The sequence below is a fragment of the Phycodurus eques genome, chromosome 4 (genome assembly GCF_024500275.1).
Source record: "Phycodurus eques isolate BA_2022a chromosome 4, UOR_Pequ_1.1, whole genome shotgun sequence".
In the NCBI taxonomy this organism is placed as follows: Eukaryota; Metazoa; Chordata; class Actinopteri; order Syngnathiformes; family Syngnathidae; genus Phycodurus; species Phycodurus eques.
The window spans coordinates 8086223-8100347 of record NC_084528.1 but is presented as its reverse complement, the minus strand read 5'-3'; the positions used below and the strand labels follow the sequence as shown (position 1 = coordinate 8100347).

The window sequence follows — 14125 nt, the reverse complement described above, 5'->3', positions numbered from 1 at the left end:
AAGTAAAGTGTGAGTCTCCTATTTATGCTTTTCTTTTAACCATAGTAAAACCACAACATTTACATCGGTACATGACATTATTCAAATACAAGATTTGTTTTTACTTGTTGTGTAAACACCGGCTGTGTTTTAGAGACAGACTGAATAAAGGAGAAGACAAACGTTTGGAAACACTTTACACATTACTGTATGTATTTTTGTGCTTTTATCTGACAGTAGCCTGTGCATATTCATCTTTCTTTCAAGTTTGTCTGCACAAATACTTTATACCATTATTCAGATCCTTGGTACTGGAAATTTAACACTAAGAAAATAGCCAAGTGGTAAATGATAACCAAAACGTTACTGTTTCAATTTTGTAAACACCCACATCCAATCTGAAATTGCATTATTAATGTCCAATCGTTTGCATGACTAAGACCCTTTATCTTCCACACCTCCTAATCAGACATAATTAAGGTTAACTGTACAGCACAGCTGAAACACGAGACAGGTAAGCCACAGCCTCTCATGATTAATGTAGTGTGTTCGTGTTCTGGGCTCTGACCTTTTGAGATAGGCCAGGCATCATTTTTAAGTGAAAGCTCTGCCTCTGCTGAGTTGTGGAGTTGTCCATCAAGTCCTCGTGCACCCCTCCGCCATCCACCTTCCACCCCACAGTCATCCTGCTTTCAAGCTCAGATCCTTGTCTTGCTGCCTCAATGTCCCTTGACCTGTTTGCATACGTGTCTTGTTTTAAAACGAAATAAGGTTTTTTTTTACACTTTTTTTTTTCTTTTCGAATCAGGCACATCTTTAGGTATGCAGTGGCATTCTTTGACAGCTACTGTATGAATTGAATTCAAGAGAAGAAGAGAACCAATCGTATTATCGAATAGATCGAATAACGACTTACTGAGCAGCTATTTGAATTCATTTTACGTTTCACTCACATTTTAAGTCAATGGAGCACAAAGAAGACATTATTTGCACTCCTACAGGCTAAGTGTCCAGACCTGAAAATACCATTGTTTGTAAATAACCCTCCCTCACTGTCCACTCAACAAGTTGTGGATGTGAATTGGCACTGAGGTCATGTCCTTGCCTTGCTCCCAAACATCAGTATTGTCACACTTGACAGAGTAAATTTACCTTTGGCTCAAGCTCATTCAGAACCTCACACAAGCTCACAGAGACTTCCAATAACAACAAAAAAGATGGACTGCAAGCTAAGCAGCGATTTGCTGGAGAATCTGTAGGTGTACTTGTTAATCAGGGATGACGACGACAGGGTCACCATCTGTAACGTAGACCAGGGGTAGTAAATTGATGAGGAGAGGTGAAAGGGCACCCTCGACATTCCTTTTGAAAATAAACAGCACCAAAAAAAGCATGCTTGTATAGAAAGGTAAGCTAAGCGACATGTATTTTTGATTATAAAGCACAGCTTCTGAGCAATTGTTGTATCTGGCAAATTATTGCAGATCTTAATGCAAAATTGTTCATCCTAACATATCAGAAGCTCCATGGGGAGTGACTTTTACTGTAATGTAATTAGCAGATAATCTATGGTGAATTGGAGGCATCTGCTTGACAAGGACGAAGGACGTCATTCTGCACCACAGAAGGAGAGGCGAAAGAGGGGACATACTGTATGCTCCAGTACAGGAAAAAAAAACACTCCACTCTTTTGTTAAGCTGTGACTGCTTATCACAATGACTTTCTTAACTTCCAAGAGTGATCACCTCCTTTTTAACATCCAGTTTTGATTCATGTGTTCAAATGACTTCTGAAAACGAGTCCTTGTGACGACTATAGATATTTTGTTGTTGTTAAATGAGTTCATGAGAATAAATGGAAGTGTGTGTGTGTGTGTGTGTGTGTGTGTGTGCGTGCGTGTGTGTGTGTATGTGTGAGGGGGGGACGTGACCTTTGCCATTCAGGCACAAGCAAGTGTATTTAAGGTTTAGGGCCGCCCCTGCCTTTGTGTTGGAGGCTGTGGTTCAATGAAAGGCAGCAGGAGGGGTCACTTTAGGCATCTGCTGCTCTGGTGAATCCCTCATCTGTCCATCTGTGTGCACTGCGGCCCTTCTGTCCACTCATTATATAAATATATATAAATATATAGATGCACACATGTACATACACACACACAAATAAATATATATATATATATATATATATATATATATATATATATATATATATATATATATATATATATATATATATATATATATATGTGTGTGTGTGTGTGTGTGTGTGTGTGTTTGTGTATGTGTGTGTCTGTCTGTCTTTTTTATACAACCCCAATCCAAATGAAGTTGGGACGTTGTGTTAAACATAAATAAAAACAGAATACAATGATTTGCAAATCATGTTCGACCTATATTTAATTGAATACACTACAAAAATAAGATATTTAATGTTCAAACTGATAAACTTTATTGTTTTTAGCAAATAATCATGAACTTGGAATTTTATGGCTGCAACACGTTCCAAAAAAGCTGGGACAGGGTCATGTTTACCACGGTGTTACATCACCTTTTCTTTTAACAACATTCAATAAATGTTTGGGAACTGAGGACACTAATTGTTGAAGCTTTGTAGGTGGAATTCTTTCCCATTCTTGCTTGATGTACAGCTTCAGCTGTTCAACAGTCCGGGGTCTCCGTTGTCGTATTTTGCGCTTCATTATGCGCCACACATCTTCAATGGGAGACAGGTCTGGACTGCAGGTAGGCCAATCTAGTACTCGCACTCTTTTACTATGAAGCCACGCTGTTGTAACACGTGCAGAATGTGGTTTGGCCTTGTCTTGCTGAAATAAGCAGGGGCGTCCATGAAAAAGATGTTGCTTGGTTGGCAGCATATGTTTCTCCAAAACCTGTATGTACCTTTCAGCATTAATGGTGCCTTCTCAGATGTTAAAGTTATCCATGCCATTGGCACAAACAGAGCCCCATACCATCACAGATGCTGGCTTTTGAACTTTGCGTCCATAACAGTCCGGTTGGTTCTTTTCCTCTTTGGCCCAGAGGACCTGACGTCCACAATTTCCAAAAACAATTTGAAATGTGGACTCGTCGGACCACAGAACACTTTTCCACTTTGCATCAGTCCATCTTAGATGAGCTCGGGCCCAGAGAAGCCGGCGGCGTTTCTGGGTGTTGTTGATAAATGGCTTTTGCTTTGCATAGTAGAGTTTCAAGTTGCACTTACGGTTGTAGCGCCAAACTGTATTTACTGACATTGGTTTTCTGAAGTGTTCCTGAGCCCATGTGGTGATACCCTTTCCACATTGATGTCGGTTTTTGATGCAGTGCCGCCTGAGGGGTCGAAGGTCCTGGGCATTCATGTTGGTTTTCGGCCTTGCCGCTTACATGTAGTGATTTCTCCAGATTCTCTGAACCTTTTGATGATATTATGGACCGTAGATAATGAAATCCCTAAATTCCTTACAATTGTACGTTGAGGAACTTTGTCCTTAAACCGTTCGACTATTTTCTCACGCACTTGTTCACAAAGAGGTGAACCTCGCCCCATCTTTGTTTGTGAATGACTGAACAATTTAGGGAAGCTCCTTTTATACCCAATAATGGCACCCACCTGTTCCCAATTAGCCTGTTCACCTGTGGGATGTTCCAAACAGGTGTTTGATGAGCATTCCTCAACGTTCTCAGTCTTTTTTGCCACCTGTCCCAGCTTTTTTGGAACGTGTTGCAACCATACAATTCTAAGTTAATGATTATTTGCTAAACACAATAAAGTTTATCAGTTTGAACATTAAATATCTTGTCTTTGTAGTGTATTCAATTAAATATAGGTTGAACATGATTTCCAAATCATTGTATTCTGTTTTTATTTATGTTTAACACAACGTCCCAACTTCATTGGAATTGGGGTTGTATAATTTGATCGAAAATGGTAAAGACAATTTACAATTTTCTGCCTTGGTTTTGTATGGGTACTGAAATGAAGCAATGCTTAAAAGTCCTATTTTCAAAAAGTCCTCATTGATTTAAAATTGTAGGCATTCATAGTAAAGGCAATCGTTATTGACAGAGAAAATGGTGGTGACCCACTGAAAGACGCTTCTCTCTCGCATAATGGTAAGACAAAAGTGCATAACAGTAAAGACATGAACAGCTTCATAAAAATCGTGTGAGTTGCATAATTTACATATGCTGCCCTTCAAACACTGTGGATATTAGTGCATAAATGATCCTATCTACTCCTAATTAAACCCATTACACTCTTGTCTTTGTGCAATCATAATAATGTTAAGACATGCAATAGTTTGGACACACAAAATCATGCCTATTCAGTCATATCTCAGAAAATGTATTTTGCTCCCGGCTGCAAAATAGCTAACTCATCCTGGCACTTCAGCTCACAGATCCCTCTGGTGTATTGCAACAACTTAATGAGGGACAAAGAAGGACTGTTTCGAAAAGAACCCAAAAAAAAGGACCTCTGAAGACACTAAGATGCATTTGCGTATGTTTTAGTGGAAAAGGCATATTAAGCAATAGGAGAAAAATCTATCCACATCTCCAGAAAACATGTTGCAAATCATGGAAAATTCATTTCGGAGACCGAGCGATAAAGATATGTTGGCATTAAAAGATGAAACAATTATTTCCGTTTGAATAATAACAACTGGCAATAATTCAAATACTCATATCGGTGAAGTCAAATTAATTGATTTTCAAAAGGAAATGTAGTGGGGTATGTCTTCACCGTTATTGTAAATGACCCATAAATATATATACGTCGACAATATGTGTAATTGCACACTTCACCTCGACCTTGCACTGGCTTGTGTCAAGAGAAAGTTGTCGACCTTTATCATACACAGAGCCACAGAATCCGCAAACTGTGACGACAACAACTAAAAGACACAGAAGACAGAATCGCTCTGGAGACAAAAGCCCCTGTAAAGAGAAATATCATTACTGAAAATATGCTTGTGCTGGATTTTATCAATATAAAAGTCAGGCCTTGGCCAAATGTCAAGCCCATTTTCACTTTTCTACTTTTTAGATGTATTTCAATGAATCAAGATCCTGACCATAGATGTTATGATGTTTAATATAGTTCCGCTTGCGTTTGAAGTCTCGGGTATCTAGGCTATCAGCAAGATGTACTGTATGTCTATCCTGATGAGGACATCACTGATAAAGGGAAGGTTAAGAATGAGGAGCATTCACATTCTCAATGAGCCAAGATGATTTCTATGTCCTGGAGAGGCTCCCGGGCTTCCCACTCACACAATCACAATGCCGATCTTCCCCATTTTTTTTTTTTTGGCTTTGGAGCCTACCACTGCCCTAAAGAGGAGCCTTCACACACAGATGTGGGGTGTCAAGACTATTTGTGTTATACATTCTCCACATTTCTTGTGAAAAGAACCCTTCTCGTTGCCAATTTTGGTAGGCTTGAACTAATACACTCGATCCAAGTTTCAAATAAACACAGTTCTCTTTCTGATCTCTCTGCTTCGGCGTGCAGTGGAGGGACAATACGGCGGTTGTCATGAAGAAGTTTTATTGGAACATTTAACTTAAGGAGAGGGGGATTGAGCGGGTAAACAAAGCATTCCTTTCCCTTTCATCACCATTTAACTGTTCCCTTCACATTCAATCTCACCTCCCAGCCAGTGCCCACCAAACCAGAAAACTTGTCCAATAAATACAAATCAAAAAGAAAAGGTTTATCCAATAATTAAGCGCTCAGTCACTTAATCTTTGTTAGTTCTTCTCATTTCTAACCTTGACGGTGCCCACTATCTCTCAGAATGCTCACAGGAGAAGATAGCAAGTCTCAAGTAGCACCATGGCTGTGATGTTCCAGACATATAGCCTGGAGGGCCATTTGGTTATACTCAAGGGGATGGTTGTTGTGTCAGTCATTTGCCGCGCCTGCTAAAGAGTGCACTTAGCATCCTCTGTTTCCCTCTCACAAGCACGTGAGGAGTGACATGATACTGTACAAGAGTCTGGACAACATATAACATTTCAAAGTCATTTCCTAAATGTTTCCAGGCCATGGTTGATAGCTTATATCGGAGCAATCCCTTTCGCTCCAATTTTTTCATCCACAGATTGGAAAACATTAAAGTGTTAAGTAAACTTGACCCAGCCAGGTTAATTCATTGGAAAATAGCTGGCTTTTCGTACATTCGGGGACATATCGATGACAGTGAGGCTGTGGATTTCCTTCCTTGGACAGTTACCATATGGCTATGGCGATGTTGGCAAAATGGCTTTTGTGTAAAGCCTTGTCTGGGCTTTCATGGCATTAGTCGTCTAGGAAGATTGACTGTTTCCAAATGAGAAGAATAGATTGGCCGGAATAGTTGAGAATATGGGAGATTCTTCTCATGGCTCTCCTGTTTTTGGTCACTTCTAATTAGTCTCTATGTCTTTAATAGTTACAAAAACTGCTAGAGTATATTACAGTATTTTTCTCCTTAAAACGACATTCAGTCTAAACTGAATGATAGCAATGGTAAAGGGAAAGTAATTTCACCACATTTTAAGTTTTAATCTGAAATATGAATCAACTTGATTACATCAATCAGACTCACAAAGACATGCAATTCAACTTTTACTTGCGAGTGAATTGCAAATGATTTGAATTTTAAAATTTGCCACTTGGAGACCGAGAGTAGAGCCCACAAGCTTACAAATATTTCAAATCTGCTTGCTTCTTTCCTCTCCATTTAAATCCCGTCAAGTTTTCAGAGGAATTGTTTTATGACACAAACACAATAAACCACTGCCTAAGTGCCAATATTACAAGTTTTGCATGACCTCATGAACTATCAGCATCAACAAAGAAGACCTGCTAAGTATATCCAAATATACAAGCAAATATGGTTTGACACTGAATATTGGATGTTAATATTACAGAACATTTGTACTAATGTGCAATGACACATTGCTGACATTGGAAGTATTGTTGAGCAGCACAATCTTTTCTGACTTTCCTGAGCTATCTCAATGTGAATGGTTTGCATAGGACTGCGAAGCAATGTAATATTTTGACCCACACAAATTTAAAAAACGTGAAATTAAATGAAAATGACACACATAATTGACTTTCCCTATTTCGCTTTAGTACAGATGTCCAACAATTTTTATTGGCTTTAATACACAAAGAAAACGAGGGTGGAATTCCTCCAAATACGTACAAGGCTTGTGGACTTGGTTTTGAATTTTATTTGTACAGTAATGGAGTGGAATAGTATCCATTAATATGAATATAGATGATCTATCTATATATATATATATATATATATATATATATATATATATATATATATATATATATATATATATATATATATATATATATATATATGTGTGTGTGTGTGTGTGTGTGTGTGTGTGTGTGTGTGTGTACTGTGTGTGTACTGTGATACTGTGAAAGCTCACCTCAAAACTCAGGTCCGATATGCAATGATGAGGTAGACACTTAATGATGGTAATTTCCACCCTCTGCAAAATATATTGGATACACCTTAAATTACTCTTATCAATGTAAGAAATATATGATTATCATAAAACTCTGTACATCACAAATAATAAAATAATTATACAATAGAAATTATAACAATTTGAGTGCATTTTGTATATTTACAAAGAAATGCAGTTCTCTCATTTCTTCATTCGGAGCACTTTGTAAAGTTATCGACTAGACAAAATATTTACAGCTCAAAAATAATGAACAGCAGTGCATTCAAAGCTAATGTGCATTTAAATATCGCTTCTTTCGCGAGTCTCTTGTTTTACATTTTCCTCATCTGAGCAGACAAACTGACTGCATCTCCTTGGCGCAGTAAGCTGCGGAAGTGCATTTCATAAAGATGCAGAGTTTTGAGAGAAACAGAAAAAGTTCACCTCACGTGTGTGCTTTTAAAAACAGGGCCGAAAAGTCCGTTTTTGTCCTTTTCTGTCCACAAAAGCGCATGATGACCCTCACACAGCGCCTCCTGACTGGTTGGCAGTCAGGCAAAAATCTCTTCAAGGCATTATCTCCTCTCTTCTAACCGTGTGTGCGTGTGCATGTGTTTGTGTGCGTGTGTGTGTGACATTCTCTCGCCTCTCATTTTTGCTCTTTGTTTTTTGTTTAGGTTTTTTTTTGTTTGTGTGTTTGTTTGTTTGTTTTGTTTTTTTGCAAAACATGCACTTGCACGGGCCTTTAATGACTCCAGCTGGACCAAGGCAATTATGAGCTGGATGCACAGACCCAAAAGAGTCCGCCCTGCAGACAAGATTGCACGACAAGAGCTTGCAAGTCCAAACGCTGACAGGCAAAAAGCCTCTCATATGCTCTACAGCCACAGCACGAACAGGTGCACTGTGGCACCCAATGGGATTCCATCACACAATGGACAAAACTCTGGGAAACAAAGGCTCGTTTGATGACCAGTAACTTTTGCATGGTTGGGAAATAACACTTTAAGGCAGTGAGTGTGCATTTTTGTGAGCGGTGAGTTGGAATAAATAGCAAAGATCGCATCTAGCGTTCCATGTGACGTCATGAGTCGAGGTATCCTGTCAGGACTCTTCTGCCCATCCAAACATATCATCCTGGTTTTGTTTCGTTTTTTTTTGTTTTTTTTTTTGCCTTCTGAAAGGTTTTATTGGACGCTGAATGGCCGCTACCTGCACCCACATTGCTCCACCACCATGTCCTCATATTGTTTGTACACCACATTGTTGCCCGAGTCTATGTACAGGATGCTGATTGGGCTCAGTTTGGTGGGGACACAGCAGCTGGGAGGGGTGCTGTTGGGATCCATGGAGTTCATGAGAGTCTGTATGATTGCATGGTTGGTAGGTTCCAGGTGAGATCTGAGCGGGAAGTCACACACCCCTTCACAGTGGTACGCCTCGTAGTCCAAGGGGGCGATGATCCAGTCGTCCCAGCCCAGCTCTTTAAAATTCACATGCAGCGCCTTTTTGCTGCACCTAGATTTGGATTTCTTCCCGTGTCTTTTCCCATGGCGGTTGCTCAGGGCTGTCCTCCTTCGCCTGCGGGGTCCCTCTCCTCTGACCCCTCTGAGGCGCATCCCTTCCTCCCCCACCTCCTCCTCCTCCTCGGAAGCGCTCACCGCCTCTATCTCCTTGATAGACCTCCGCGACTTGATCTTCTCTTTCATCTCGTTGAACAGGTTCTCCCTTTTCTTGGAGCGCGTGTAGGCCACCAGAATGGCTTTCTCCTGCTGGGACCGCCCGCTCCTGTCCAGGCCCAGCACCTTAAGGTCCAACTCGGTGTCGGGATTACCGAGAGTGACTCTGAGCTGGAAGCAGAGCTGGTTCCCTTCATGATAACGATGGGAATGCCGCTGATGCTGTTGATGAGATTTAAACATCTCCCACACGTCTAGAACCTCCCATCTGGACGTGGTGGAGTCCAGAGGGTCCAGCAGTCTGGAGTCCAGCAGCATGTCAGAGCTGCAGGGGTAAAGTTGAATGTGGTAGAGGCCTGTCTTCTGTAAGTCTCCCAAAGCTCTCCTAAATATCCTTAATTCCGCCCCAACCAGCTCCTCTTTGTCTGAAAGGGTTGAGACATCAAACAGATACTTTTGTCTTCGCAGAGGAGGGTGCAAAAGATCGTCTGCAAGGATAAAAGAAGAAAATAATTGCAGTCAGATTCACTTAGTGTGTACAGTGTTCAGATGGGGGAGGGAGGGGACTCACAGAGGCCTTCTTTCTCCCCCTCTCTCTTCCCCCAAAATACCCACACTAAACCAATCTGAAAAAAAGCAGATATTTATCATTCATAACAATTTTTTGCTCAAAATCGAGCCTCCGCTTATACTCTGAAATTTCACAAATTCAAAAATATCAAGCTTTTGACAATGCTTAAACTGGAGGTTTTTTTTTTTTTGTTTGCAGCTCTGCCTATAAATGTGTTTCCTCGCAAAGACTCAAAGACATTCAAACACGATACACTGACATAACATTGAGACATGGAAATTCCTTTACAGTAAAAAAAAAAAAAAAAAAAAGCACAACAAACACGAATTTATTATTACAAAAAGTCCTACGTCCATAAATTGTGGGTCTGTTGATCAATATATGGGGCGCTTGCGTTTGGGGAAAGGCCGTCTTGAAATGATTTCATTCGTTCATTAATTCATTTGTGTACCTGTGAACTCAAAACGTTTGGTCCCTCCCGCATTTTGATTTCATCTCTGGCAAATCTGTCGCGCATACACAGTTGAAAATGGTTCCTGGAGGCCGTTCGCAGGAGGATCTCTTCTTGCTTGTTGTCATTTGTTTTCTATTTGATGGCGCATGTGTCGAGCGTTAGCATTACATACAGTTTAAATTACCATCTCTCTCAAAGGTTACTTGGTTGTAGCTTCATTGGTTCTTATACGTGCTTGATCTTGGCAATTTTTTTTACATTTACTTTTGGAGAAGCACGGTCAACATTTAATAAATAAAGATGGGGAAAGTCGGCCATGTACGCCAGAAATAACGGGCCAAAGGCATGCCGAATACACTCATCTGAACAATACACAATTAATGCATTATACTCTGCAAGAGCCCCGGGGGGGCGAAGGGGCGGGGGGTCTGCAAATATTCCATCAATGTGAAGTGATAAGAAAAACAAAAAAACAGTTTGCAAAGCATTAAATATCTAACCTACATTGTTATGATGTTCGCGCTTATAGCTGAGGAGAGTTGCAATACAATTTGAATATAAGTTTAAAATCGACAACTAAGGGAAACAAAAAAAGAAACTGGACATAACGACAGGTGTTTACTTTAAAAAAAAAAATTTTTTTTTTAAACGTGGTCTTCAATGTTCTGCTCGTTGTCTGAGTTGAGTTGTTTTTAAACGCATTTAATCACGCGAAATAGTGTTGTAAGAATAAAAAAAAATCAAAACGACAAATAATATTGCTCAGTACTCGGTTTAAATTGTAAAATGCGTCAAAGGAAACCTGGCCTGGGTTGACCAACATAATATCAAAATATCAAACTATAAGTGACAAGGCTGCGTGCGTACACTCGTGTGATTTGTACAAGCTATCCTAAATAGATATTTGACTCGACTTGTCAGTTTCCCTCGGTGAACCCTGCCGAGTGAAACCGTAAAAAAAAAAAAAAAAAAAAAGATTGAAACCGTGTGCTTGTTTCTCTGACTTGCGCGTCTGGTCTGCATTACGTTTCTTTTCTACCTCTTTTTCTTCTTCTTTTTTTTTTTCTTTAACAAAATCGAATTCAAGTTCACCAAATAATTAAAAGCCTGAATTCCCATCTTCCTCATTAAGTCACTTCCCCTCTTATATTTCGTCCCATCTTGCCAACGACAACATCCCACTTAAAATGCCCCTGAACGGACCGGGTGAACAGTCTGTGTTGAAATTACTGACATATTCGTGTTGACAGACAAGAATGTACCAGGTTTTCTTTAAACCCGAGATTCCGTTAGACGACTTTCTACGCAAATTTTGTCGTATGCAAAAGCCATTTTTGCCATTTTTCTGTCGATTCAAAGCTACAGCTGCATTGTGATGAGCGATGACACCACAGTTTTTATTTGAAAATTGAAACTCGTGCTCTTGAAATGACCTTCAAGAACCGCCGTAATCTGGATGCAGATTTAATTTTTGAAGAATATATATATGTGTGTGTGTGTGTGTGTGTGTGTGTGTGCGCGCGTAATCTGTAAATGTAATTGAAAGCACGTATGAGTGCGTAAAGGCGCAGCGCATGCTTGTGCATAAAAGCAGGCCTCAGTTGGTAGTTTTGCCTTGATTTGTTTTCCCATTCGACTGCAGCTTACTTCATAGAATGCAACACTGAGGGGGATTTTAGAGGGACCCTTAAAAGGAACAAAAGCTACTGGGCGGCAAGAAATAAATGTCAATTGCAATTGGCGGGCGAAGACGTCACAATGAAATAATAGAAATTACTTCACTGCAGAGGAAGTGCTTATGATTTTCGTTGTTGTTTGGGTTTACCGTAGCCATTTATTTGGTGATGCAGCCTATCATCGTGGCCTACGGGTCATTACGGGAGAAGACACTGTGTGATATGTTATGACACGAACACTCAATTAGATCGCTGAGTTCAAACACTCCAATCAGCCGCTCGATGCTAAGCGGCTTTCAGAGGGTCCCCGGGCCCGGCTCGGGGTCAGAGCCAGTGACACACCGCATCACAATCACGGGCGAAAAGTGCGCTATTTTTTTCGTTGGTGGGGGGGGTTATTTCTTTCTTTTATCGAATCAGTTCACACTGCAAGAAGCACACAGAAGAAGGAGCTCGGAAACGTGTGTTGACTTTTGTTTCGCGTCTTCACACTTTTGGATCTGCAATCAGGACCAATGCATTTTGTTTGATTTTTTTTGGAGGGGGGGCAAAATGTATCAAAAATTGAACTTTTTCACACGAATGCGAGTTAATTATTACACTGGCAAAAAAAAAAAAAAAAAATCTGAAAGTGCAATACAATTACCCCATTGTTCTAAATGAATATTAATAATATGCACTCTGAACGATGAATACATTTTGGATTGTGAGTGTCGCAGAGTAGCTACAGTTGCATATACGACTTGCAATCCTGCATGACAAATTTGAAATGTTGGCCATCGAAGCACTTGTTTTCACACCGTTTATGACTGAGACACCTGCTCCTCACACACACACACACGGGCACGGTGGCTACCTGTGAAAATGTGCATATAGTCAATTTATTTGGGGGTGTTGCGCATGGATACCACAAGTGTTGTAGCCTAGTATGCTTTAAGTGGGGGGTTCCTATTCACGTGCATGGAGAGTTTTTGTTGTTGTTGTTGTTGTTGTTTTGTAAGCCTGCGCTGACACTGATTTACAGCCTTCATTTAGAGAGCGTCTCAATTAGTGTTTTACTGTCGTGTCGCCCAGAGGTTAAGTGTAGGAGCGACAGCGAAAGTCACGCGAGAAAAATATGCACATCCTCTAACTGGTCCACCAGCTTCTTGAACAGCGCTTGCACGATTCGTTCATTTTTCTCTTTTGCACTGCAGGCAACAAGGTTTCTTTACGCCCCCCCCCCCCCCCCTCCGCACACACACACACACAAACACACACTCCCCCCCCCCCCACCCACAAAAGAAAAAAAGGAAAGGCTTTGCGAGATTGATGTGACCGAGTTGGCCGCGGCCCCGAACCAACCTGTTCCTCTGTCCACGAAACTTGTTATGGTGTTGGCAGATTTAGAGGAGCGAAAAAAGCTGGCGTTTAGTCCGAGCTTCTCCGCTGCCGAGTAGGTCCTGTAAATGGAGAGCATGTACTCGTGCGGCACCACATCGTCCTTCGGGTCTTCTTTGCGCTGGCTGCTCACATGATGGGAAGAGGCGAAGATGTCTTTGAGGAGTTTGGTTGACCTTTGTCCGCCCTGATGAGGGAGCCTGGCTCCCCTGTTCCTCTTCGGGGCAGACGGAGAGATGATAGCAGCTGACTGAAAACATGGTATATTCCAAAGGAAAACAAGGAGCAGGCCCACATAAAGCGTAACAAGTCGAAATGCAAACATGGCTGGAGGGTGAGTGTCGATCCTGTCCTGAGCCGGAGATGGTGTGCGCGTCAGGGTGTGAGGTTGCTTTGCGCCCCGCAGAAGTGCCTTTTGCGCTCCAGATTCCGCGCAAGAGCACAGCCAGTTAGGCCGATTGGAACACGCCCACACGTTCCCAATTTCATGACAGGCACTTGCAAACACCCAGCCAAAGGCCACAATAGCGACCCGGGAAGCCATGTGGGAAAGTTTTGGTGGCGCTGTCGCAACATATGTATTCATTGTCTTCTTGATTGAGCCAGAACTACGCAAAATCACGTGTGCGTTAAAGTGCATCAATGCGACGTAAAAGGAAAGAAAAGTTGTGATTCACGATTTAACGGCTCGTGTTGGATATCCTTCAAGTTTACAAAAGGAAAGAATAGTCCAAGTCCGAAATGTACAGCTATAGGTTATGGAGATAATATGTATAAAGCTCTTTATCATATAGGCCTAGTCACTGGGACTAAAGCCTCCAAGGACTCATTACATCAGATAAGATAAGATTTTGCGTCGATATTGTTGAAAGGGTACTTAGTGATCATTAAACTGTGTCAATAGAACTCTACCGATGATGCA

General features: G+C 41.0%; 1 protein-coding gene across 1 annotated transcript; it reads right to left on the bottom strand.

The window, feature by feature from the left end:
- Positions 1-8651: 8651 nt before the first annotated feature.
- gdf6a (growth differentiation factor 6a) lies at positions 8652-13589 on the bottom strand. Its single transcript, XM_061675531.1, has 2 exons — positions 13168-13589; positions 8652-9610 (listed from the first exon to the last, which is right to left on the bottom strand). The coding sequence occupies exons 1-2, from the start codon at positions 13526-13528 to the stop codon at positions 8652-8654; spliced, it is 1320 nt and encodes a 439-aa protein (XP_061531515.1). The 5' UTR covers positions 13529-13589.
- Between the last annotated feature and the right edge of the window lie 536 nt (positions 13590-14125).